Genomic DNA, 26,925 nt, shown 5'->3' with positions numbered 1-26,925 from the left:
CATTTGATGGAGATGAGAGTTATATTGTAAGTGATGTTGTTGATGAAGTAACTTTGGAGGAATATGACGATGAGGGGGAGTATCAGGTACTTGCGGAGTTTTAGAATGATGAAATTTCAGAGGTATGTGTGAATGATGTTGACACTACAGATAAGGTAAGAGAAGTATGTGATGATGTATAGTACTGTTAACATTTAGTATAGAGAACAAGACCTTTGAACATGGATGCATGATGATCCCTAGTCTGGGTGAAAATCTACACTACATTTGCAGACTCATAAGACTATAGAATTGTGTTTTGTTTGTCATGAATTTAGTATGTAAGACGATGTGCTTTCTAAAGTACCTTCTTATCTATTGACTGAGTTAAAATCTGTGATACATTATATAATTATGTTCTGTAATAGAGTTTTGCTTTGGAGCAATTTTGAAAAGGGACAATGTTCATAAACTGTACTGTAAAAATTAGGCATAGTATCTTTGTATGTCTGTGTGTATCACCTTGTTAGTCCATTCTTTTCATTGCATTTAACTCTGTTTATTAAAGATTCATATGTGAATACTTTTTAATCTCATCTGACGTAAATCCTACTGATTTTGCAATATAAATGGATAGAGCATATACTGTGTGATATGAAGAAGGTATTGAACAGCATATTTAGTACACAGAATAATGTTTCAGGATTTGATGTGAATGCTAGACATGAAGTTACCTATTCACTGGTCCATGTGATGAGAATTTTAGAGAGGGAGCTGAAAGATGTGGGTGGATACACTCTTCTACATACAAACATCTATATACATACTCTGGAATCCACCATACGGTGCATGGCGGGGGGTACCTTGAACCACAACTAGCATCTTCTCTCCCTGTTCCACTCCCAAACAGGGAAAAATGACTGCCTATATGCCTCCGTATGAGCCCTAATCTCTCTTATCTTATCTTTGTGGTCTTTCTGTGAAATGTAAGTTGGCAGCAGTAAAATTGTACAGCAGTCAGCCTCAAATGCTGGTTCTCTAAATTTCCTCAGTAGCAATTCACGAAAAGAACGCCTCCTTTCCTCTAGAGACTCCCACCCGAGTTCCTGAAGCATTTCCGTAACACTCATGTGATGATCAAACCTACAAGTAACAAATCTAGCAGCCTGCCTCTGAATTGCTTCCATGTCCTCCCTCAATCTGGCCCGAAATGGATCCCAAACGCTCAAGCAGTACTCAAGAATAGGTCGTATTAGTGTTTTATAAGCGGTCTCCTTTACAGATGAACCACATCTTCCCAAAATTCTACCAATGAACCAAAGACGACTATCTGCCTCCCTCACAACTGCCATTACATGCTTGTCCCACTTCATATCGCTCTGCACTGTTACGCCCAAATATTTAATCAACATGACTGTGTCAAGCACTACACTACTAATGGAGTATTCAAATATTACGGGATTCTTTTTGCTATTCATCTGCATTAATTTACATTTATCTACATTTAGAGTTAGCTGCCATTCTTTACACCAATCACAAATCCTGTCCAAGTCATCTTGTATCCTCCTACAGTCACTCAACGATGACACCTTCCCGTACACCACAGCATCATCAGCAAACAGCCACACATTGCTATCCACCCTATCTAAAAGATCATTTATGTAGATAGAAAACAACAGCGGACCTACCCCAATTCCCTGGGGCACTCCAGATTATACCCTCACCTCTGATGAACACTCACCAACGAGGACAACGTACTGGGTTCTATCACTTAAGAAATCTTCGAGCCACTCACATATTTGGGACCCAATCCCATATGCTCGTATCTTACTTAGGGGTCTGCAGTGGGGCACCAAGTCAAACGCTTTCCGGAAGTCAAAGAATATGGCATCCGTCTGATATCCTTCATCCATGGTTTGCAAGATATCACGAAAAAAGGGCGAATTGTGTTTCGCAGGAGCGATGCTTTCTAAAGCCGTGCTGATGCATGGACAGCAACTTCCCTGTCTCAAGGAAATTCATTATATTCGAACTGAGAATATGTTCGGGAATCCTGCAACAAACCAATGTTAAGGATATTGTCTCTAATTTTGAGGGTCCATCCTTCTACCCTTCTTATATACAGGCGTCGCCTGCACTTTTTTCCAGTCGCTTGGGACTTTACATTGGGCAAGAGATTCGCGATAAATGCAAGCTAAGTAAGGAGCCAATGCAGTAGAGTACTCTCTATAAAACCAAATTGGAATCACATCAGGACCTGGCGATTTATTTATTTGCAACCCATTCAGATGCTTCACAACCCCAGGGATGGCTATCACTATGTCCTCCATACGGGAATCGGTACGAGACTCAAACGATGGTATGTTTGCACAATCCTCCTACATGAAAGATTTCTCAAATGCTAAATTTAAAATTTCAGCTTTCGTTTTGCTGTCTCCGGTTGCCAGGCCAGACTGATCAGTGAGTGACTGGATGGAAGCCTTCGACCCACTTACTGATATTACGTAAGTCTAGAATTTCCTTGGGTTTTCAGCAAGGTCTTTTGCTAAGGAATGATGGTGGTAGTGGTTGAATGCTTTTCGCATCACTCTTTTTGCAGCAGCATGAATTTCTACTTTTGCCTGTCCTCATTCTCCTGAACTTTTTTGTACCGCGAGTGCAACTATCTTTGCTTCCTGAGCATTCTCCAGATTGTGCTGTTAAACCACGGTGGGTCTTTTCCATCTGTGACCCACTTTTTGGTCACATACTTGTCCAGTGTGTGATTTACAATGTGTTTAAAACATGACCATAATTTTTCCATGTCCATCGTACCAGAAGTAAATGAAGTTGATTCATTTACTAAGTGGGATGCTAACAACTGCCTATCTGCTCTTTCTAGTAAGAATACTCTCCTAGCCTTCTTGACTGACTTTTTAACTTTCATAACCATAGCTCTAATGAAAACATTATGATCACTAATCCCTGTCTCAACACTGACACCGTCGATGAGGTCTGGTCTGTTCATGGCTACCAGATCTAAAATATTTCCATTACATGTTGACTGTCGATTTAGCTGCTCAAGACAGTTTTCAGATAATGTGTTCAAAAGTAATTCACATGACAGCTTGTCTGTACCACCTGTAATGAATCCATAGACATCCCAGTCTATACTAGGTAGGTTGAAGTCACCTCCGACTAATATAGCATGATCAGGGTACTTCTGCGATACAGAGTGTAGACTCCCTTTGAATGATTCTAGAACTGTCACGGTGGAACCTGGTGGCTGGTAATAACACCCTACATTTTTTTTAACTTTATTTCTACTAGCCCTGTTAAATGTGTCCAGATAACTTCACAATCACGCTCTACTTGGACCTCAGTAGACACAATAATTTTGTCAACTGCAATGAAGACACCACCTCCTACAGTGTCTAATCTGTCTTTCCGATACGTTCCAACCCTCACTAAATATTTCAGAACTTCCTTTCTCAGGGTTCAGCCAGGTCTCAGTTCTGAGAATAATTTGTGCACCACACGCTTCCTGGAAGGCAGTAAATTCATGAACTTCATTCCTAACACTCTGAAAATATGTTGCTAATATCTTGGTAGCTGCTCAAGACAGTTTTCAGATAATGTGTTCAAAAGTAATTCACATGACAGCTTGTCTGTACCACCTGTAATGAATCCATAGACATCCCAGTCTATACTAGGTAGGTTGAAGTCGCCTCCGACTAATATAGCATGATCAGGGTACTTCTGCGATACAGAGTGTAGACTCCCTTTGAATGATTCTAGAACTGTCACGGTGGAACCTGGTGGCTGGTAATAACACCCTACATTTTTTTTAACTTTATTTCTACTAGCCCTGTTAAATGTGTCCAGATAACTTCACAATCACGCTCTACTTGGACCTCAGTAGACACAATAATTTTGTCAACTGCAATGAAGACACCACCTCCTACAGTGTCTAATCTGTCTTTCCGATACGTTCCAACCCTCACTAAATATTTCAGAACTTCCTTTCTCAGGGTTCAGCCAGGTCTCAGTTCTGAGAATAATTTGTGCACCACACGCTTCCTGGAAGGCAGTAAATTCATGAACTTCATTCCTAACACTCTGAAAATATGTTGCTAATATCTTGGTAGCTGAAGTGTCTTTACACTGAGTGCGTACTGATTTCCCTGCCTGCACGTCGACTGGTGAGTGTTCATCAGGACACCTCACACTACTGCCTAGCCTAAAAAAAAAAAAAACATGCGCACACCACAAGTACTCTGCTACCCGAGTAGCCACTTCCTTTGTGTAGTGCACCCCTGACCTATCTAGGATCATCCTACAATTCCCCACCCAATGGTGCAAGTCTAGAAATCTGCAGCCAAGACCGTCACAGAGTCGATGAAGCCTCTTGTTGAGACCCTCCACTCGGCTCCAAACCAAAGGACCACGATCAACTCTGGGAACTATGCTGCAAATAGAGAGCTCTGCTTGCACCCTGCATTCGAGGCCAGTGGTCTTCACCAAATCCGCCAGCCACCACTACAAACTGAGGGTCGCCTCAGAACCCAAGCAAAAGGCATCATTGGTGCCAATGTGAGCAACTACTCGCACATGAATGCACCCCGTATGCTTGATAGCTGCCTCCATATCTTGGATGAGGCCCCTCGGCAGACAAACCCAGAGCACATTGGAATTCTTTCCAGCCCTGTACGCTATTTCCCTAAGGGGCTCCATCACCCACCTAACGTTGGAGCTCCCAATAACCAGCAAGCCTTTGCCCCCGTGTGCCTACTCGAACCCTGCTGAAGGAATGGCCGCCTTCCCACCGGCAGGATGAATGGGCAAGGCCAGCCGACAGCCTCCACATTGACCCTCTGCCTCTAGTGACATGAACGCTTTGCAGTCCGCCACTCACCCTGAGGTGAGGGCGGCACCAACGTGCCGGGTACACTAGAAGGTGCCTCGGCAGCTGAGCCAGTGGACGCAGCAAGCAACATGCCAGACCCTCCGCCGTCGCTGCACCTCGAGGCAGCAGCCTCTGACCGTGCCCAACAGCATGCTTAGCTTCTTGCGAACCACAGCCAGTTCCTCCTGCACCCACACACAGCACACACACACCCTATCCATTCTTCTGCTAATATCTAACGACTCCTCGAATTTATACTCTACAGCTATCAATAAGCAATATTACTCATCTCAAATATGAGAATATGCTAGGATTTTATGTAATTAAATATTCAAGTGCACAAACACTCAAAAAGGAATTAAGAATCAAACTGCAAAACAAATATGACAGCTAAATATGCGACTCGCTACTGCACTGCTGCTGCACTACTGCTGCACTGATACTTCACTAACAGCTGCTCAAGGCTACACTGCTGTATGGCTGTACCCTGCTGCACCAGTAGACTTACAATAGATCATAGGTGCTGGATAATGTACTCAAGCATCTGTCAACTACATCAGTGTTGCAACTGAGATTTCTGAATTGTTAGCCAAGACTGCCAAAAAAGTGATATTCCACATAAATGTACGTTTTTTCAAGTCGGTGGATTGACTTCCCAATACATTATATAACTTTAGATCAGTTTTTTTACCAGTTCTAAATGAATCTTCTATGTCCTTATGTGTGTATGTTAGTTTGTATGGACAGTTAGCAAACAGTGTGGGAGACATTTACAAGCATAGACTGCATAACAAGATGTATATATTTCTGATTTCACACACTGATTTTGGTCCTCAAGCTACTCGATTATGTCATCATTCAAAGCTATTTATGACTCTGTTTAACTGTATTTATCATGAGCGCTGCAATATTGTATGTGACTGGAACTTGAGTTGTGGGCAAACTCATGCTTAACTCTGTTTTGGGTACCCCTGGTCATCGCGACTGTGTGTGTGTGTTCAAGGAGAGGGTACAACTATTGATTGAGGCTAGATGCTTCTTACAATTATTCTTTACATATATTGAACTTATTGGTATGATTATGAACTTTATTCATTTTGTTGTGTTCAAATACTTTTTGCTGGTTTGTACCCATTGTGGTTTGGATTCATGGGTCAGTTCCCACCTTGTAAGCTTAGGCCCTAATACTTTTTTCATTATTTTATCATTTCATGAGTCAACATATCCTTAAATACTCTGGTTTAGGTCGCTGATTGATTTTGTGCTATATTCCTACTCATGATTGAGTATATTATTCTGGTCTGTAACCATTGTTGTGTTTTTCGAGTCAGCTCATTCATTATTCACTTAGGCTCCGATTTTTTTCTCTTCTCTTTTGAAGATTTTGAAGGTATGATTGTATGGATGTAAACTTATAATTTGTAATTCTAGTAATTTACATTGTCTCTGTATTTATTTCTATAGTTTAGTGTTTCAATGTAGTAGTTTTGACTTTGTATCAATTGTCTCATGACAGAATGTTCCACATGTCTGAAAATCTGAATGCGATGTCCTGATATATGTACAAATTATGACTTTTATAGTAGATACTTTTCTTATGTTTTCTTTAGTATGTTATGTATCAGATACTTCTATACATCTGTATTCCATCTTTTGGAATCATTTTGTATGCTGTTTGCAAACCTTATAGTCTGTCACAAAATATTGCAAATACATTGTTTCCAAATTTTGTGAGGGGGGGATACTGTAAAGGGCCTCCCTCCTCTGGCATTACTTTTTTTCAACAGAAGTTTTCAATACAAAAAATACCTTCTACCTTTTAAACAGGTTAATATTATCTCAGTTGTATAAGTAAAATGATTTCCTATGGTTTTGTACATGATGTGGTATATTTCAAGCTATAATCTATAAAAAGAAATTACTTTACTTTTGTTGTCACAGTTGATATGTACTAGCTCTCTATGTACAGTTAAAATTACTTTTTTTTTTTTTTTTTTTAGAAATCTTTGAAATTACAAAATATCTGGTACACTTAAATTTCTATTATTAAATGCACAATTGGATGGTATTTATTCAGTTTATTTTTGGATTCATTTATAAAATAATGGTATAGATTAATAGAAAGTCATTCCTCAAAAAAATTTGTAAACTCTTTGTAATGGTTGAGTGGTGGGCATGCCTCTGACGTGATTGGATGTGTTTTTATGTTTGGAAATAACAATGTAATTTTCGATTTTGAAGTGGAAATTGTAAAGACAGTGTGATCTAGAAAAATGTGAAAGAATAAAAATCAACAAAAACAGACAATTCTTTAGTAGTTATTACGTCAATCGGAACCATGAGAATCTATTAAGTCAAAAACTTCAGCTTCATAAATCAGCCCCTAGACATGAAGAACTGGAGCCAACTACAAGAAAAGAAGATAAGTAAAAAAGTTTATTGTAAATCTTACTCCTCTCAAAGCTTATTAAAAGAGTTAATTTTGAAATCAGTTGTTGTTGTTGTTGTGGTCTTCAGTCCCGAGACTGGTTTGATGCAGCTCTCCATCCTACTCTATCCTGTGCAAGCTTCTTCATCTCCCAGTACCTACTGCAACCTACATCCTTCTGAATCTGCTTAGTGTATTCATCTCTTGGTCTCCCTCTACGATTTTTATCCTCCATGCTACCCTCCAATACTAAATTGGTGATCCCTTGATGCCTCAGAACATGTCCTACCAACTAATCCCTTCTTCTGGTCAAGTTGTGCCACAAACTCCTCTTCTCCCCAATCCTATTCAATACTTCCTCATTTGATACATGATCTACCCATCTAATTTTCAGCATTCTTCTGTAGCACCACGTTTCAAAAGCTTCTATTCTCTTCTTGTCTAAACTATTTATCATCCATGTTTCACTTCCATATATGGCTACACTCCATACAAATACTTTCAGAAAAGACTTCCTGACACTTAAATCTATACTCAATGCTAACAAATTTCGCTTGTTCAGAAACGCTTTCCTTGCCATTGCCAGTCTACATTTTATATCCTCTCTACTTTGACCATCATCAGTTATTTTACTCCCCAAATAGCAAAACTCCTTTACTACTTTAAGTGTCTTATTTCCTAATCTAATTCCCTCAGCATCACCCGACTTAATTCGACTACATTCCATTATGCTCGTTTTGCTTTTGTTGATGTTCATCTTGTACACTCCTCTCAAGACACTGTCCATTCCATTCAACTGCTCTTCCAAGTCCCTTGCTGTCTCTGACAGAATTACAATGTCATCGGCGAATGATTTGAGGGAAGAGTAGAGTGCACAGTTCTGTCCTCCATTGTCATTAAGAGCCAATATTGTGGCTGAATGGTAGACAATATATGGGGCACTGAATGCTGTAAACATCATTGGCCTTTTGTGAGCACACACTCAAAGGGTTCCTTGTCAGTTTTTATATTGTATGAAAAAGAATACTTTGATAACAGAAAGTCATACTAGATAAGGGTATATATAAGAAAATAAGATGAGAAAAAATGCTGAAATGTAATACGTTTTAAATGTGAAAAAGGCCCCATGGATTGCTTGATGAGATAAACCAAAATTAAAGGCATGATGAAAATGTGTTTTATCTCCATAGAACAGTATGAAAAGAAAAGAAAAAAAACACACAGAAGAATGAATGTTAATTTTCAAATGAAACTCTTGCACAAATTGATTACACAACACTTATCTCAGCAGTATGACTGACAGAGTAAACTGGAAAAGATTAGGAAGAAATTCAGTAAAATACAACAACAAATTTCATCTGTATATATTTACATAAAAAATTGGAAAAGTTGTAAGTGTATAAATCTATTTTGGTCTTAAATGTAATGCTATAGGAGTCTGAGGAGAATTCAGATCAGTAAAGAGGATAAATTATTGTAATATTTGGATATAAGACAGACAAAGATCATAACTGAGAGCTGTTTTTCTCATCATGAAATAATTTGTAATATCAGACAATGTTATATTCCATTTCTGTACAGAAATCATAGTCAGAAAAGGAAGTTAGTTGCATATTTGATATATCCATTGCACAGTTTTCATCATGAAATGATGTTGCATTGATCCTTTTAATTGGCTCAGGTTTGGCCTTACTTCTGTTTTTGTAGCATTCTACTATTTGTTTTGTTAACCTAGTGGGTGCCATTCTTTTAATGTGCTCATAGTATTTAAGCCTTCGTTTTCTCATGCCACCATGTATGTCTGTGTATTCTTCTATTTCCTTATTATGTCTCAGCCTAAAAGCCTCTGTATCAGTAATTTTGGGACCTAATAATCTTTATTTCTTTCTTTTGAATTTTTTCAATATCCCTCTTTCTATTTAAAAGTTTCTGCTCCATAAGAGCATTCAGGTTTGATTACAGTGCTATAATGCCTAAGTTTACTGAATTTAGAAAGCGATTTTTTTATTGTAAATATTTTGTGTTAAGCTGAATGCAGTTGCCATTTTTTGACAGTGAACTTCATTTGCAGCTTTTTCCAGACCATCCTCTTGTATAATTTCCACCAAGTATTTAAACTGAGAAACAGTTTTTATTTTTGCATATTTCATGTTCAAGAACTTTGGTATTTGTTTGTTGCATCTCATATATTCCATTTTTCATATGGTATTTGTAGTCCTACTTTCTCTTCAACTTCTTTAAGAATTTAAATTTGTTTTTGAGTTGTGGTAATATCCCTAGTTACAACTCCAAAGGGAACACAAGCTGCTCTAATACTACTTCTATTTAAATTGATTGATTGTTCTGTATTTTGACTCAAGTTTTGCTCTGGCCATTCCATAATTACCTTCTCCGAAACACAGACAGTAATGGGGAAAGGTCTTTATATCAAATTGTTCAGGAATTTCTCTCATGAATTTATATTTTGGTTAATGTTTCCTTAATCAGTGTTAGAGTTTTATTATCTAGCCATTGTTCCTTTAAAATTTGGAGAAGAAATTCACAATAGACTGAGCTGTTGACCTTTTTAAAATCCACAATTGTTACTAGAAATCCTTTGGTGCCTACAGATTAGTTTTAAATTAAGAATTTTTCTGGACTGGATCCATTTGGTCTAAAGCCTGCTTGGCATTCACCAATGTTTTTGACAATATAGTACTGTAAATTTCTGAATTTTCATGATGTAATGGAAATTTCCACTCCTTTATCAAATACTGTTGTTCTCTTAATTTCAGTGGTACCAGCACTGTCATTTGCTCTGGCCAACAATCATTACCTCAAAGCTGGACATTGTAGGCTAATGTAACTTTTTGGTCATATTTGCAGTGCTACTGCTGTTACTCAGCTTATCAGTTACATACTGTTTGTTACCTGCAACAAGAGTTTTCATTTATGTTGTGTCAACCTGGTCTTACTAATGAAGAGATTTTTCAGATTCTGGAGAACACAAATCTTGAGTCAGAAAGTTACTTTTTGGTTACAGATTAGGATTTTCTGCCAAAGACAACAGATGATGAAGATATGTAAACTGAGGTGGAATTACTGTTAGTAGACATCTCCCCATCTCAATGCCTACCACAGCATCTGGAGTCTGGAACATTGATTTATAGTAATTTACATTATGCATGTTAATGTTGGTAAAGTTCATGTAATTAATATCATTTCACAATGTACAGAGCTTTGTGCTTGTTTGATGTTATTGTATTCCTACAGTGAAAAGGCTTGGATTTGATGATGACATGTCTACATGTCATAGGATTTTATATTTTGTCATGTGCTGAAGTAACATGTAAGTGATGTGTTATTTTCACCATTTTTATAATGTATTACTGTACACATGGCTTGGTTGTGCAATTCTGCATACATACTCTGCACTTTGCTTTTCATATTTTTTAGCTTTTGCAGCACCACTTGATAATGGCCTTAAGGCCAAAATTGAAATTGTGAAATAAATCATTTCTACAGGCAACAGCAAATATGATGTCCTTTTCTCTCAGCATACATGTTGCAAATGAATGGAGTATTTTTCTGAAATTCGTCTATTGTGTAAAATAGTAGAAATGATTACAATGTTTTAAACACCATTAAGATATGAAAAAATGCTACTGCAACACTGAAAAGCATTCTAATTTCAACAGAAAAATAGTTTGTGCTACAGAGAAAACTGTCTGACAATAATTTTTAAATTCCTTTGCAGTGCTAGGTTCATAGTTCTGTAACATTTTTGAAAGATAATATTCTCATCTTTGAGTCTTAGCTTTCTATCCCAAAGTTAAAATGTAACCCCTAAAAAGATTCAGGAAAGATTCCAAGACCTTGAACTGACTAATGACAAGAAGAAACCAACAGCAAGAATATTCAGAGTACCGTATAGAAAAAAATATGCTGGTTAATGTCTTACCCCATAGATATTCCCCAGTGTTGTGATGCTGCATCAGCAGCATTCTCAAAGAGGGACAAACCAACTAATGAGACTGTTGGTACAATGGTGAGAGGTGTAACATATTTGAGGATAACACCAATTATGCCTGAAATAGTTAAGACTCAAATTAATTGACAAGTAGACCACCACATTTAAAATTTTGCAGCTTGAAAATCACATTGTGCAAAGCATACCAGTAATTAGTGAACAGTATTAGCACAAAATTATTGCCTTAGTTGACCAAAGATCTGATGGGTCCTATCTTTTTTTTCCTAAAATAAAGTAAATTACATACCATGTTCTGCAAAATGGAGGAAACCATTCACAAATTTATAGTAAGCCTAACAATGTATTAATATTGAGAATAAAATTTTATGAACTGTTTCCATTTCATGCAGTAACAATTAATTATCAATAGTAATCATAAATTATCAATGATATTGCTCCAATCAGTCAGTGATATTTGATTTAACTCATTCGTTTCACACTGTTGGAAAACACAACTTGATAAGAATGTGAGTACTCAAGGAACTGTAAAACAAAGGCAAAGAGGAAATATAACAATAAGCTACACCTGCATTCCAAAAAATGATAATATAATCTATGGATCTTAATCTGAAGCCCACTGTGGTACAGAGGAGCCTCCGCAATGTGAGGGTACTCATAACTCACTTGTCGGCCTGCTCAGGTATAGACTGCTGGCATCTTCAGGTTTTCTTGCAGGTATATTATCTGCAGTGAAGATGACAGTTCAGATTGTATGCCCAGTCTCACCACCAGTCTGACTTGAAGTTGCTAATGCAGAATCCTTGGTTTCCTGTTGTTCTGCTGGAATGCCCAGTGTTAGCAAATATGCCAGATTTGAGTGGCATCATCAGCAGCTTGTCTTTACACATTATCATGCTTTAAAATTCTGGACAGCCCAGAGTATTGTGGCACACTGCATCAGTTCTTAACATTACATGAAAGGACGTTTTAAGGTCTTGGTGCTCCCCATGGCAGGATTCTGATGAAGGTCATACTTAGATATTTTGACTTTGATGTGCTACAGTAAATATGGCAGTTCTGTCTTGACTGGTGGCTGAAGAAACTCTGACGGTAGCTATAATGTTTCTCCATAAACTATAACTTCTGTCCATGCTCTGAGGTCTGGCTTACATGTTGTGCACTGGCCCAGTAAAACTAGTTGCAATACAGAGGTCCAGCTGTTACCATGTCTTGTAAGTGCAGTTTTTAATGTCTGCGCCAGTGCTCCACCAACCCATTGGTTGCTGGGTGGTATCTGGTTGTTAGGTGGCATTGGAAACAGCACTACTTGAAAAGCTTAAGGGCCGGCCGCGGTGGTCTCGCGGTTCTAGGCGCGCAGTCCGGAACCGTGTGACTGCTACGGTCGCAGGTTCGAATCCTGCCTCGGGCATGGATGTGTGTTATGTCCTTAGGTTAGTTAGGTTTAAGTAGTTCTAAGTTTTAGGGGACTGATGACCGCAGCAGTTGAGTCCCATAGCGCTCAGAGCCATCTGAACCATTTGAAAAGCTTAAGGGACAATATCAACTTGAATTGCCATCCCTGATCCATTATGGCCTCAGCTGGACAGCCAAAATGGGATACCCATGCTGTTAAAAGTCCCTTACTGTTGTCTCTGCTGAAATATCACTAAATGGAATTGCCTCTGGCCACCAAATGTGTCTGTTGACCATAGTAAATATACAGGGTGATCCATTGATAGTGACTGGGCCAAGTATCTCACGAAATAAGCATCAAATGAAAAAACTACAAAGAACGAAACTTATCTAGTTTGAAGGGGGAAACCAGATGGCACTATGATTGGCGTGTTAGATGGCACTGCCATAGGTCAAACAGATATCAACTGCATTTTTTTAAAATAGGAACCCCCATTTTTTATTACATATTCATGTAGTATGTAAAGAAATATGAATGTTTTAGTTGGACCTATTTTTTGCTTTGTGATAGATGGCGCTGTAATAGTCACAAACATATAAGTATGTGGTATCACGTAACATTCCGCCAGTGCAGATGGTGTTTGCTTCATAATACATTACCCGTGATAAAATGGACTGTTTACCAATTGCAGAAAAGGTCGATATCTATTGATGTATGACTGTTGTGATCAAAATGCCCAACGAGCATGTGTTATATATGCTGCTCGGTATCCTGGACGACATCATCCAAGTGTCCGGACCGTTCGTAGGATAGTTACATTATTTAAGGAAACAAGAAGTGTTCAGCTACATGTAAAACATCAACCATGACCTGCAACAAATGATGATGCCCAAGTATGTGTTTTATCTGCTGTCACAGCTAATCTGCAGATCAGTAGCAGACAAATTGCGTGAGAATCGGGAATCTCAAAAACGTCAGTGTTGAGAATGCTACATCAACATCGATTGCACCTGTACCATATTTCTATGCACCAGCAATTGCATTGCAATGACTTAGAACATAATGTAAAGTTCTGCCACTGGGCACAAGATGACAGATTTTTTGCACACATTCTATTTAGCGGCGAAGCGTAATTCTCCAACAGCGGTAACGTAAACCAGCATAATACACACTATTTGGCAATGGAAAATCCATGATGACTGCGACAAGTGGAACATCAGCGACCTTGGTGGGTTAATGTATGGTGTGGCATTATGGGAGGAAGGATAATTGGCCCCCATTTTATCGATGGCAGTCTAAATGGTGCAGTTTATGCTGATTTCCTACATCATGTTCTACTGATGTTACTACAAGATGTTTCACTGCACGACAGAATGGTGATGTACTTCCAACATAGCTCATGTGCGGTTGAAGTGGTATTGAATAGCATATTTCATGACAGGTGGATTCGTCATTGAAGCACCATACCGTGGCCCTCACGTTAACCAGATCTGACGTCCCTGGATTTCTTTCTGTGGGGAAAGTTGAAGGACATTTGCTATCATGATCCACCAACAATGCCTACAACATGCATCAGTGCATGTGCAAACATTACGGAAGGCAAACTACTCACTGTTGAGAGGAATGTCGTTACACGTATTGCCAAATGCATTGAGGTTGACTGAGCAAGGTGGCGTAGTGTTAGCACACTAGACTTGCATTCGGGAGGATGACGGTTCAATCCCACGTCAGGCCATCCTGATTTAGGTTTTCCTTGATTTCCCTAAATCGCTCCAGGCAAATGCCGGGATGGTTCCTTTGAAAGCACACGGCTCACTTCCTTTCCTGTTCTTTCCTAATCTGATGAGACCAATGACCTTGCTGTTTGGTCTCTTCCCCCAAACAATCCAATCCCTTGAGGTTGATGGACATCATTTTGAGCATTTATTGCATTAATGTGGTATTTGCAGGTAGTCACGCTGTAACAGCATGCGTTCTCAGAAATGATAAGTTCACAAAGGAACATGTATCACATTGGAACAACCAAAATAAAATGTTCATCGTACCTACGTTCTGTATTTTAATTTAAAAAATCTACCTGTTACCAACTGTTCATCTAAAATTGGGAGCCATATGTCTGACTATTACAGCACCATCTATCACAAAGTGAAAAAGGTGGTCCAACTAAAACATTCATATTTCTTTATGTACTACATGAATTTGTAACAAAAAATGGGTGTTCCTATTTAAAAAGACTCAGTTGATATCCATTTGACCTATGGCAATGCCATCCAGCAGGCCAACCATAGTGCCATCTGGTTTCCCCTTTCAAGCTAGACAAGTTTTGTTCTTTGTAGTTTTTTCGTTTGATGCTTATTTTGTGAGATACTTGGCCCGGTCATGATCAGTGGACCACCCTGTATAGCAATACCCTTCTGGTGGCACTAGTGGACCAATGTTATTTATAGGGATGTGGGAGAAATGCCCTGTCATATCTGGGAATTCTCCCAGTGACTTGTGTACATGTCTGCCCATTTTATAAGGTTCTCGCCATTGACAACAGTTTCCTTTATACCAGACCAAACTAACCTCTCTGTCAGCAGCTTGGTGCTTGCTTTTGTGCTAGGGTGAGTAAGGTTATGGATACTGTCAAATACTGTTTTGCACAGTGTTCCAGGCACAAAGGGTATTGGGGTAGGTCTAGGAACATCACATCAAATAATGTCCTCAGTACTAACAACTGCACTATCTAACTGCTACACAAACTTGGGGTGAAAGAAAAATCTGAGAATTCCAGGTGTGGAGAGGAAGGTGGTGTCAAGAAACTCCTGATAAATTAATGGCCATTGGGGTAGGGTCTGTTCTTTCTTCTCTGGTGAGATATACCACTCATAAGCAGTAGTTTAACTGCAGTTATTAAACACTGGTAATTTATATGGAATAATATTCATATAATTAACAAACTTTGAAATACTAAGTATTCAGAAATTTGTGATTTATGAAACTCAATAAAACCAAATTTCTATGAATGGTTCAAAATACAGAATTCCTGAGATTTTATGAAATTCATGAAAACCCCTGAGATTTCCCTGATTGTTTCCAGGTAAAATGTAATTCCCTGAGAATTCCAGGTTTTCCAGAAGAATCACCACCATGTTGCTTAGTGGAAGAGCAGTTGAATTTTTCTGTATACATTCTTGTTGCTGCCTACCCATAGCCTGCACTGCACTGAGTCTCCTACAGTTAATGGTACACAAGATGGCTCCAGTTCTTGAAAAAGAATCAGCTTGCACAATTTATGCCATTTTATGTGCTACATGTCTGTTGTAAACTGACTGCTAAATTATTCTAGTGAGACAATTGTCACTGAGAACAGCCACACTTGAATTTGCTAAAAGCAAATATGACTGATTTGTGATCTGTATATATTAAGAACGGTCTGACCTCCATGTAAGGGCAGATGTGCCACACGGCTTTATATATATTGGTAACAGTACTTCATTGTATGCACTCCAATTGGTCTGAGCTTCCATGAGTTTACAGGAGAAAAAACCCAAGTACTCCCAACTCTTTTTGACATAATGGTGAAGAGCTGTCCTGATAGCCTGTTGGCTACTGTCTACCACTATTCCTAATGGCACATCTCAGACTGAGTGCTGATGTCATCATCTGACAGTCCTGCTGTCAGCGGTGCTTCAACCTCTGCTGCTCCTGTAGGTGCTGCTGACACAAATTAATGATTTCAAGGCATCTTCTTAATTGCTGGGAATCTAATCAGCATGGAATGTCCTTAATGACCCTGATCTTCTCTCTGCCAAAACTGTATGTTTGATTAATACTACCTGCTTCTGGTGCAAAACACATTTTTCTTCATTTATTATTACACCATACTTGCGTGTCCTGTTGAACAGTGCTCTGAGGTGTACCTCCTACAATACTGCCATAAGCAAAAATATCTAGATATAATCCAGTGAAATATATATATGGTTATTTAATATCATTTTAATGTCAAAGTAAATAGCAAATCTAATATCATGTATAAAGTTCTAAATTTTCGCTAAGCTGTACGACAAATCCAGAGACACAATGTTCATTACAATAGCATCAGTTTAACTCTATTTCAATCTTCTTTCTGTAATTACATTATTAAAAATGAAATGGTGTGGTCAACTTTGTCTTGCCTTTTCTTCTAGAATATGAAGCTGAATAATGTTAGTTATAATTGCACACATTAGGACCATTGTCTGACTTATTGCGCGATTAAGTGTGTGCTGAATAATGATATGATTATTCCACATTCTAGCATTTATCATTTGTAATACTTTGTTTCCTTAAATCTAATGAGTCACCATCAACTGCCCAGTCTTTTAGCTGCTGTCAAAATGATCAGGACCTAGTCAAAATGGGTTCAAATGGCTCTGAGCACTATGGGACTTAACTTCTGAGGTCATCAGTCCCCTAGAACTTAGAACTACTTAAACCTAACTAACCTAAGGACATCACACACATCCATGCCCCTTGGCAGGATTCGAACCTGTGACTGTAGTGGTCACACAGTTCCAGACTGTAGCGCCTAGAACCACTTGGCCACTCTGTCAAGCCAAGACCTAGTCACTTTACCCTAATAATTTTATCATTACAGTTGAACTGGAATCATTTGGTAACATTGTCCATTTTACATTTAACAGGAATAAATGGTGTTACTTCTACACTGAACTTCCAAATTGTTGACATCATCAGATAGGTTACATAGGCAAGATTGATAGAGTAGCAAACAATGAGATTACAGTTGCACTGGTCATTGTTAATGTGGCATACATAGATATTTTAAAAGAACAAACAGTCTTATTATTGCAGTCTTGGGTACTTTATCTTCTGCTATTGGTATCTGATTGTAGGTCTTTCTACAACTGACCATGCTGAAGATCATAGCTCCAACTAGTATATTTGTGTATCCCCTTATGTTAGGGGTCTGCCAACAGCCTTGCTGCAGTGGTAACACCGGTTCCCATCAGATCATCTGGTCTGCCGAGTGCTGTTGACAAGCGGGGTGCACTCAGCCATTGTGAGGCAAACTGAGGAGCTACTTGATTGAGAAGTAGTGACTCCAGTCCCATAAACTGAGATACAGTTGGGAGACCAGTGTGCTGACCACATGCCCCTCCATATCCGTATCCAGTGATGCCTGTGGGTCGAGGATGACACTGCAGATGGTCGGTACAGTTGGGCCTACATGGCCTGTTTGGATGGAGTTTAGTTTACTTTTCATGCTAGGGGTCTGGGAGGGTACATGCATTTAATCTTCACAGGGCCTCCTAGTGCTGTCTTTCTTTTTTACCAAATGCAATGGTGGTACCCAAGGACTGTCCAGTCTGTCCATAGTGCCAGCTTGTAATGTCTATTCAAACACTGCTTTTGCTGGAGTGAAATGGTAGGGTATCAATCTTCTTGGCCATTGAGAAACTAGTTGACCAATTGCTTTTTTAATATGATGCACTGTGATTTTTTGCACTTTACCTGGCTGGCTATCAGCTTCCTGCCTGGACTCCTGTACAAGTTATAGGGTGAGGAGATAGTATTTGTAGAACCTCTGCCTATAGTACCTGTAATGATTTCACTGTCCACTGTAAATTGCATTGCACTGAGATTTATCTACAGCCTTTAATGACTAAAAAGTTCACTCTTAATATTAGTTCAAATACATTTGAGAACAAGAACTTCCACTGCTGAAACCCAAGTCAACTTCCACATTGCAATCACCATACATTGTTATGGGTGAATTATTGGCTGCCGCTATATGGGTAGGCATGGCTACAATTGTGTTTGTATCTTGTCTGACTAGTAGCATGCTTACATCAGAACACAAGTCAATGAGATAGCAATGCTTTGTTTTGTTCCTCAAATACAATCAGCATGATAATGTAAGGGCATGACTGATTCTCTGCAACTATGGCCAAGTTGGCATTAATTAATTGCTCAATCTTGAATGCTGTGCATTGATTAAATTCTCTTATGTGCTTGACATCACTTTCAGGACCCATGTTGTTTCCTTTACTTAGAACTTGGTGCTCTTGTAGAATTTTGTTGTCTGTTGCAACTACTACAGGCCACTGAGCCCATTTAGGTATGCGCATGAAGACATGCATCTTGTGGCTCAGTCACCAAAATGCCTGTGATATCAGCACACCAGGTTTTATTGCTTTTCTTGTGCCATTTGTCAGTCTGCCTCCTTCTTCTGAAATGATGGATGCCTATCTTTTTCATTTTGTTCGGTATGGGTCCACCCATCAACTGTCAGTGCTGAGTCTGCTTGGAATTTTAATCTTCTAAGCTGATCCCAAACATTTATTTGCTGCTTCTTCTGACTAACTGCTGATTCCCCCAAGCTGACAATCACTGGATGCTTGTGTCATTACAGACATGCTGTCTTATCTATCTTCACATACACCTTGTCCATTACTGCAAGTACCGAGTTGATGTCACTTCTCACCCAAGCTGCCACTGCCATTTTTTCCAGAACTCCCTCAGCGTTGTGTCACCAATATGCTCATTCTGTAATAGCTGCCGCAGTTTTATGTAACAGTTTGCATGTTCAGCTAACTAGCATTTTCCTCAACTGGAGGTATTGTTGCTCTGAAGGTAGTTTCAATATAATACTTGAGATCATTACTACTGCCCGGGAATCTACATTGTTTGCTACAGCAAAATTCATGCAGGCATTCATAATGTTGTTTTGCATAAATGACAAGTCAAACACTGTGAACCACAACTATGGCTTTTCCAGCAGAAACTTTTGAATCTGCATTTTCATTTGTGTGTTAGAAGCTGTGGTAGACTCATTGAGCAAACCGCTTGTCTTATTTTCAGCTTGCCCCATCATTTGCAGAGATAATTTTGTGTCCTTTTGTGACCTGATTTGAGCTAGAAGGTAATCTATTTTGTTTTGTAGATATTCTTGCAGCTGTAACAGCTGCATCTTTATCTGAACCCATTTGGCATTTTGACACAAAGTCACAATTTGGCTTTGTACCTTTCCTGGGGTGTCTATGCTTTTCAGTTTTCCAGAGTTCAACATTTTATAGTAATCATCCATTATTCGATAATACTGATACAATTAGCAAGCAATATTTGATTTTTTTCACACACAGTTAAGAAAAAAAAACTGAAATGAGCATGTGGCATTGTTGGCTGGGAGGCCCCATCCTGGGAAGTTTGGCTGCCAAGTGCAAGTCTTACTTCAGTCGATGCCACATTGAGCAACTTGTGTGCCAGTGATGAGGTTTAAATGATGATGAGGTCAACACAACACCCCGTCCACGAATGGATAAAAACTCCAACCTGGCTGGGAATCAAACCCAAGCCTGCTGTATGGGAGACAAGCATGTTACCACTCAGCTAAGCAGGAGGACACAGTTAGAAAAATGTATATTGTCAAGAATGTGAGTAAAGAAGGAGCTGTAAAACTTAAAGGCAAAGACAAAAAATTACCACAGTAAGATGTGCCTGCAGTCTAAAAAACAATAAAATACACTCTGCTTCTAAAACCAAAGTCATTCCTTCTTTATATATATATATATATATATATATATATATATATATATATATATATATATATATATATATATATATTAGAAAGAAACTTCCACATGGGAAAAATACATTAAAAACAAAGATTCCAAGACTTACCAAGCGGGAAAGCACCTGTAGACAGGCACAATAAATAAAACACACACACACACACACACACACACACACACACACACACACACACACACACAAAATTGCTTCTTCAGGAAAGCGGGAAGGAGAGGGAAAAACGAAAGGATGTGGGTTTTAAGGGAGTGGGTAAGGAGCCATTCCAATCCCGGGAGCAGAAAGACTTACCTTATGGGGAAAAAAGGACAGGTGTACACTCGCACACACACACATATCCATCCGCACATACACAGACACAAGCAGACATTTGTGAACTCTTTGCCTTTACAAATGTCTGCTTGTGTCTGTGTATGTGCGGATGGATATGTGTGTGTGAGTGCGAGTGTACACCTGTCCTTTTTTTCCCCATAAGGTAAGTCTTACTGCTCCCAGGATTGGAATGACTCCTTACCCTCTCCCTTAAAACCCACATCCTTTGAAGAAGCAACCATCGGTTGCGAAAGCTAGCAATTCTGTGTGTGTCCTATATATATATATATATATATATATAAGCTAGCAATTCTGTGTGTGTCATATATATATATATATATATATATATATATATATATATATAGGACACACACAGAATTGCTAGCTTTCGCAACCGATGGTTGCTTCTTCAGGAAGGAGAGGGAAAGACGAAAGGATATATATATATATATATATATATATATATATATATATATATATATATATGGGTTTTAAGGGATATATATATATATATATATATATATATATATATATATATATATATATATATATATATGGGTTTTAAGGGAGTGGGTAATATATATATATATATATATATATATATATATATATATATATAAGTTTTGTAGTATATAATAACCTATCCCTTAACAGTAACCATAATTCTCACGTAAATGATAAATATGTGGTACCAGAGGAAAAAATCTGAAAAATATAATTAAATAAACAGTTGGTTTCTATGAAGTCATAGCTTTTTCATTAACTGTGTGAGAGACTAAACTGAAGGCTTTTTAAGCACAAATTACGTTATGTTATGTGAATTTTATTTCATGGTCTCCTTACAGAGAAATTTCTGGGATGCAGAAAGAAGTCACTCTCCATCTTCAGGCCACGAGTGGCCTACCGCGACCATCTGACCGCCGTGTCATCCCTGAGGATGCAGATAGGAGGGGTGTGGGGTTAGCACACCACTCTCCTGGTCGTAAGATGGTATTCTTGACCGAAGCCGCTACTATTTGGTCGAGTAGCTCCTCAATTGGCATCACGAGGCTGAGTGCACCCCGAAAAATGGCAACAGCGCATGGCGGCCTGGACGGTCACCCATCCAAGTGCCGACCATGCCCGACAGCGCTTAACTTTGGTGATCTCACGGGAACCGGTGTATCCACTGCGGCAAGGCCATTGCCAGAAAGAAGTCAGTGGTGTATATTTTATTTAAGTACAATGCAATAAAATGAATTAACTTTACAAGTCTTTGTAGTATTGTAATACTAATATTAGTTGTACTATAACCTAACAGATTAACTTTAAGAGCTTTTGTGAAAACACTCTTCAGCAGTGTAGAAGGAACTGCCCAACAGAGCTTACTTTCATTCAATCTTAAATACCAGTGCATTATGTAGAAGACATTTAATGCGCTGTGATAAGCTGATGAATACCAAGAATCTCACTCCTTTCAGTACTAATCCTAAACCCTGGAAGTCTTAGTAGAGGTTGCTTTTGGTCTAATATTATGTTCATATTTTGCTGTAGTTTGAGAAGAGGAATATACTATTAACAACAAAGGACATCAAGAAATATATGTATCAAAAAACAGGTGCCAAAATTCCAAGTTTTTAAAGAGGTCTCTGCAAGATAATAATTATAATGCAATACTCTTGTTTTGTAAAAATATTATCCCTGCACATTGAATTTCTCAACAAAAAAAAAAAAAAAAAAAAAAAAAAAAAAAAAAAAAAAAAAAAAAAAAAAAAACCGATTCTGTAACTCATTAGTAAATACTGACTGAACTAGTTTCTTCATTTTAAAGTCACGTGTAAATGGCGTGGCAGTGAAACAGGCAATTTGGCAACTCTGGAAATAGCACATTATGTTAGGAATCAGAAAATGGAAGTTGTGCCATCTAGAAAATAAACCTTTGCCATTGACCTTAATTTCAATGTGGATCAGTGAATAACATGCTATTGCCATGAAAGCATTTAACAAAAACTATGGTAATTATGTGGCTGCTCAGTGTATACTTCGTGCTCATTACAATCTTGTAGGCTGTGCCCTAGTCCTGTAAGCACATGTTATCAAACTGTGGGTACAGAACTTTGAGGAAATTGGTGATACAGAGTGAAATATGGGTGAACGTGCATATTGTGTGTGTTCACCAGTGAATGTTGTAAGAGTGATAGAAGCCCTCAGCTGAAGTCCACAGTGTTCTGCATGCAAACACTCACTGCAGCTTGACTTATCAAATTGCACAACCACCCAGATAGCATGGGCAACCTCCCAAAGAGATTATGAACAACAATCCAAGCCATTGCAAGAATTTGATCATGAGCAATAAGGCAAATTTTTGCATGTCAGACTTCGTCAACTAACAAAACTTTAGATATTTGTCACTTTAAAATTCTGAAATGCTTGAAGAAATGCCACTTCACAGTCAGAAAATGGTCATGTCGTGCAGTGTATCATCATTTGGAATCACAGGGCTTTCTGTTTTTGAAGACAATTGCAACAATATTGTTACTCTTATGTTCACATATTAAACCACTTCTAGTGAGGCAGACTGCTGATCTTCTGTAACTGCAATCATATTCTTCCATCAAGATGGGGTGAGGATCTGTGTATAGTTACATTTAAAAGTGAACTGTTTTTCAGTAGTAATTCACAAGTGCACAGTTGTATGTGTCAATCACTACAAAATCTTCTTGTCTCAAATTTTTTTGAACTTGTGTTCTGTCTTAAAATACATAACAATTCCTCCTTTTGCTATTTTAGGTCGGTATGAATAAGCTGCAATAGTGTAATCTTTCATACGTAACTTTTTCTATCCTTGTGATTATGAGGTGCTCAGACAGGTGCATGAAGTCTATCTTTTCAGATCTCTCTAAATTTTCCAAACAGACAGGAAGCTCTTCTACATCATTACTCATCCTCTAATATTTTGATGAAATATGAGACCTATTCAGAAAATTCTGGAACTCTGTCCATAAAATTTTACTATACTTACCTTTTAGTTATTGATAAACAGTTCCCAATGCAGTTTTGACTTCTGGAAGCAGTCTTGGTATGCCTCTCGCTGGATCATGCAAAGTACTATCTGCAAGTTTTCTTTTATCTTGCCTATCATTGCAAATCTTTGTTCTTTCAATGGGGTTTTCAACTTTGAAAATAAAAATGTCTGCAGGGGTCAGGTCCGGACAGTACGGAGGATGAGGCAGCACAATGATCTAGTTTTTTATGCAATAGTCACTCACCAACAGGGATAAATGTGTGGGTGCATTATTGTGATGCAAGAGCCATGAATTGTCTCACCACATTTCAGGTCATTTCTTTCTCACATTTTCTCATAGGTGTCACAACAAGTCCTCCAGGTGCCCCAAAGTCCTAATAATACCATAGATTAACAGTTGGTTCTTTTGGCATGCATTCATGATGAACTTATCCTTCAAAGTCAAAGAAAACTATCATTGTGGCTTTGACATTTGACCTAACCCAATGTGCTTTTCTCAGTCATGGAGAACCTTTCGTCACTCATTGTGAGGATTGAACCTTGGTCTCAACATCGTAACCATAGATCCACATCTCATCACCAGTTACAATTCTCTTAAGGAACATCTCATTCTCATTTGAGTGATCTAAAAGCTCTTCACAGATAGTGAGGTGAAGGTCTTTTTGGTTTCAATTTATGAACTGTGCTATGAATTTGGTGGCAGCACAATGCACTCCAATATACTGAGTCAGGATTTCATGACATGATCCAACTGAAACATTATATTCTTCTGCAGTCTCTTGGACAGTCAGTCTGTGACTGGCATACACAATTTCATTGAATTTCTTGACATGAACATAATCAGTAGATGTAAAAGGGCATCCTGAACAAGTGTCATCTCTGACTTCAGTCTGGCCATTTTTAAACTGTGTGAGCCATTCATAACACCAAGTATGGCTTAAGCACTCACCACCATAGGCTTCCTGCATCATTTGGTGTGTCTCTGTAAAGGGCTTCTTGAGTTTCACATAAAATGTAATACTGGCGCATTGCTTGTCTAACTCTGCCATCTTGAAATTCGCAAACTGTGTGAGACAAAATTCTACTCAAAATAGCACTGAGCAATAACTAACAGGCTTATAAAAATGAAACTTTCAGCAATTACACATTAAACACAGGAATGTGCAGGGATGACAACTGTATCTTGCTGCAACACACCATTGGCACAAAATTTTGAATGTTCTGGAATTTTTGCACAGACCATACTTCTCTGTGCATTCTTAAGCATTCTGTGGGACCATTCTGCTATTTTTGCTTCTTTCAAGACCAGATGCCTGAATGCTGATTCTAATCTAAAAAGCTGTCCCTTTGACACAAGTAAAAACAAGGATTTTGTGTGATGGTGCCCCCCCCCCCCCCCCCCCCCCTTCGAGGCATCATATTTACCTGCAAGAAGCTCAGTCAACCTGTATTTCCCCCTCCTATTCAGGCTACATCTGCTTTATTTCCATCTCCCAATTACAGAAACTGGCACTGCACTCATATGAGATTTCATTTCTGTCAGCACCAGCCTACTCAACTAGGAGTTCACATGGCTCATAGCACTGTTTACCTTGGGCTGGTCATGGTGCTGTAGAGAATGGAGGGTGTGTTGTTAACTGATGTGTGTAGTGTAAAAATTATCAGTAGAGGACATAAAGTGCTTGTCAATAATGTGTGGCTGTCAGGTTCAGTAGATAGTGACCTAAAATGTCCGTTCCTCATCACCACAAATAACTTTAGTAACACAAATATAATACTGATTCCACTAAAATAAATAGCATTCAAAATCAAAACTTAAAAATCAAAAACTCTAGTAGTTATGATTAAACATCAGTAAGTTATTTAAAGAGTGTGCTTGTGGTTTTAGTAACATCATAGATTTTTTTATGTAATCAGTTGTGTCTCTCTAGAACAAAACACCATTAGCTGAAGTGTAATTAAGCTCCTTTACAAGAAAAATCTTAAAGAAGTACCGTCAAACTATTAACCAATTTCACTTCTGCCAGCATTCAACAAATTTTAGAAAATGTTATACTTAAGCAATTTCTGAACCACATGACCACAAATGATATGTTTTACAAGTCAGAGGTTGTGTGTCTGAAGGATTGTAATATTGAGAAGCTTCATGACACATATGGCAAGAATATATTTAGCCCTATCTTTGCTTGTATTCTGTAAAGAAAAACTTCTCTTTTTCCAGGTATGCTTCATATTGAATCCATTTTAATCACTCTTTGTCAGTATATACTTTATCTACATGCAAATGGTAAATTTTCTTATCAACAGAGGGCTGCAATTGACAAGTAGAAGGTGGGATATAATATAATGAATAACAATTTGCCATGATAATATTTGTAATTAATTCCGAATTATATGTTTACCTTTAAAGTAAAACTGAATGATAAATATCACTTAATTTCCAGGCAAGATCACTCTTTATAAAAAAAATTTGACATTGACAGTGATGATGAGTGTGTGCACTGACCAGTGCAGCACTGCAAAATAGCATCAAAAAGGCACTGATCCATGTGCCAACGAAAAGAGTGAGCAGTGCCATACCTCCAAGAAGACAGAGTTCAATGCCCCCTATCAATGCTGACTTAACCAGTCGCCTGTTACTGGTTGGGCCCAGTTCAATTGCAGACTTTGAGACCATCAGTACTGATTACTAGGAAGATTATACTTAGATACTTAGCCTGTGTTCTGTGAATGGTAATAATGTGTAAAAGTAATTGCATATAGAGGCACAGGAAGCACATCAAGCCACCTCACAATGAGAAGTTAAATTATTTTTCTTTTCTTTTTAGAAATAAAGTGTTCTATTAATATGCAAGTGTTCCTTAAGATCATTTTGGATTCCTGGTGCTGGCCATTTGCAATTTCTCTCCTTCCTTTTTTGTATCATTGCTGACTCCCACAGTAGCTGACACAACAGGGGGGAGGATATTCCATTTTTCAATGCTTCACTTTGCAAAAGTGTTAATATACATACTTTAAAGTTCTTTTATAATCAGAAAATCAAGAGCCAAGTAGTTTTCATATTTTTTTTAGGTCTGGGTTTCAAAAATTTTTTACTCATTTCCTTTGGTTGCCCCTATGCATGATGTAGTGGCACCATATGGTAAACCCTTTGTCGACCTGCCTCTGTAAAGTTCTGTCTTCAGCATGGTGACTTACTTGAAGCAAGCCCATTCCAGTCAGGCTTTCAATATGGTTTATTCACCTCAGTGGTGCATGTTCTCTAGGTCTTTGGCTGTCAACTTTTCCCCTCTATGATTGTTCTTTTCATTCTCTCTTGCCTTCTGGCAATGTGACCGAACTATTTCAATTGATTTTGATTCACAAGAGTTAACTGTCTTGC

At 38.3% G+C, this 26,925-nt stretch overlaps 1 protein-coding gene and 1 pseudogene across 2 annotated transcripts in view; both read right to left on the bottom strand.

Moving 5' to 3' along the window:
• LOC126335141 (solute carrier family 23 member 2) overlaps positions 1-26,925 on the bottom strand; it is a 259,625-nt gene that overhangs the window by 58,581 nt on the left and 174,119 nt on the right. For both annotated transcript variants that reach the window (XM_049998101.1, XM_049998102.1), the window contains exon 5: positions 11,233-11,359. In XM_049998101.1, coding sequence (XP_049854058.1) covers positions 11,233-11,359 — 127 coding nt within the window. The remainder of the gene's footprint in view (positions 1-11,232; positions 11,360-26,925) is intronic.
• Positions 21,609-21,726, bottom strand: LOC126337243 (5S ribosomal RNA; annotated as a pseudogene).

Source organism: Schistocerca gregaria, chromosome 2 (genome assembly GCF_023897955.1).
Source record: "Schistocerca gregaria isolate iqSchGreg1 chromosome 2, iqSchGreg1.2, whole genome shotgun sequence".
Lineage (NCBI taxonomy): Eukaryota > Metazoa > Arthropoda > Insecta > Orthoptera > Acrididae > Schistocerca > Schistocerca gregaria.
The sequence above is the reverse complement of the archived record's forward strand: the minus strand, read 5'-3'. Positions and strand labels throughout refer to the sequence as shown.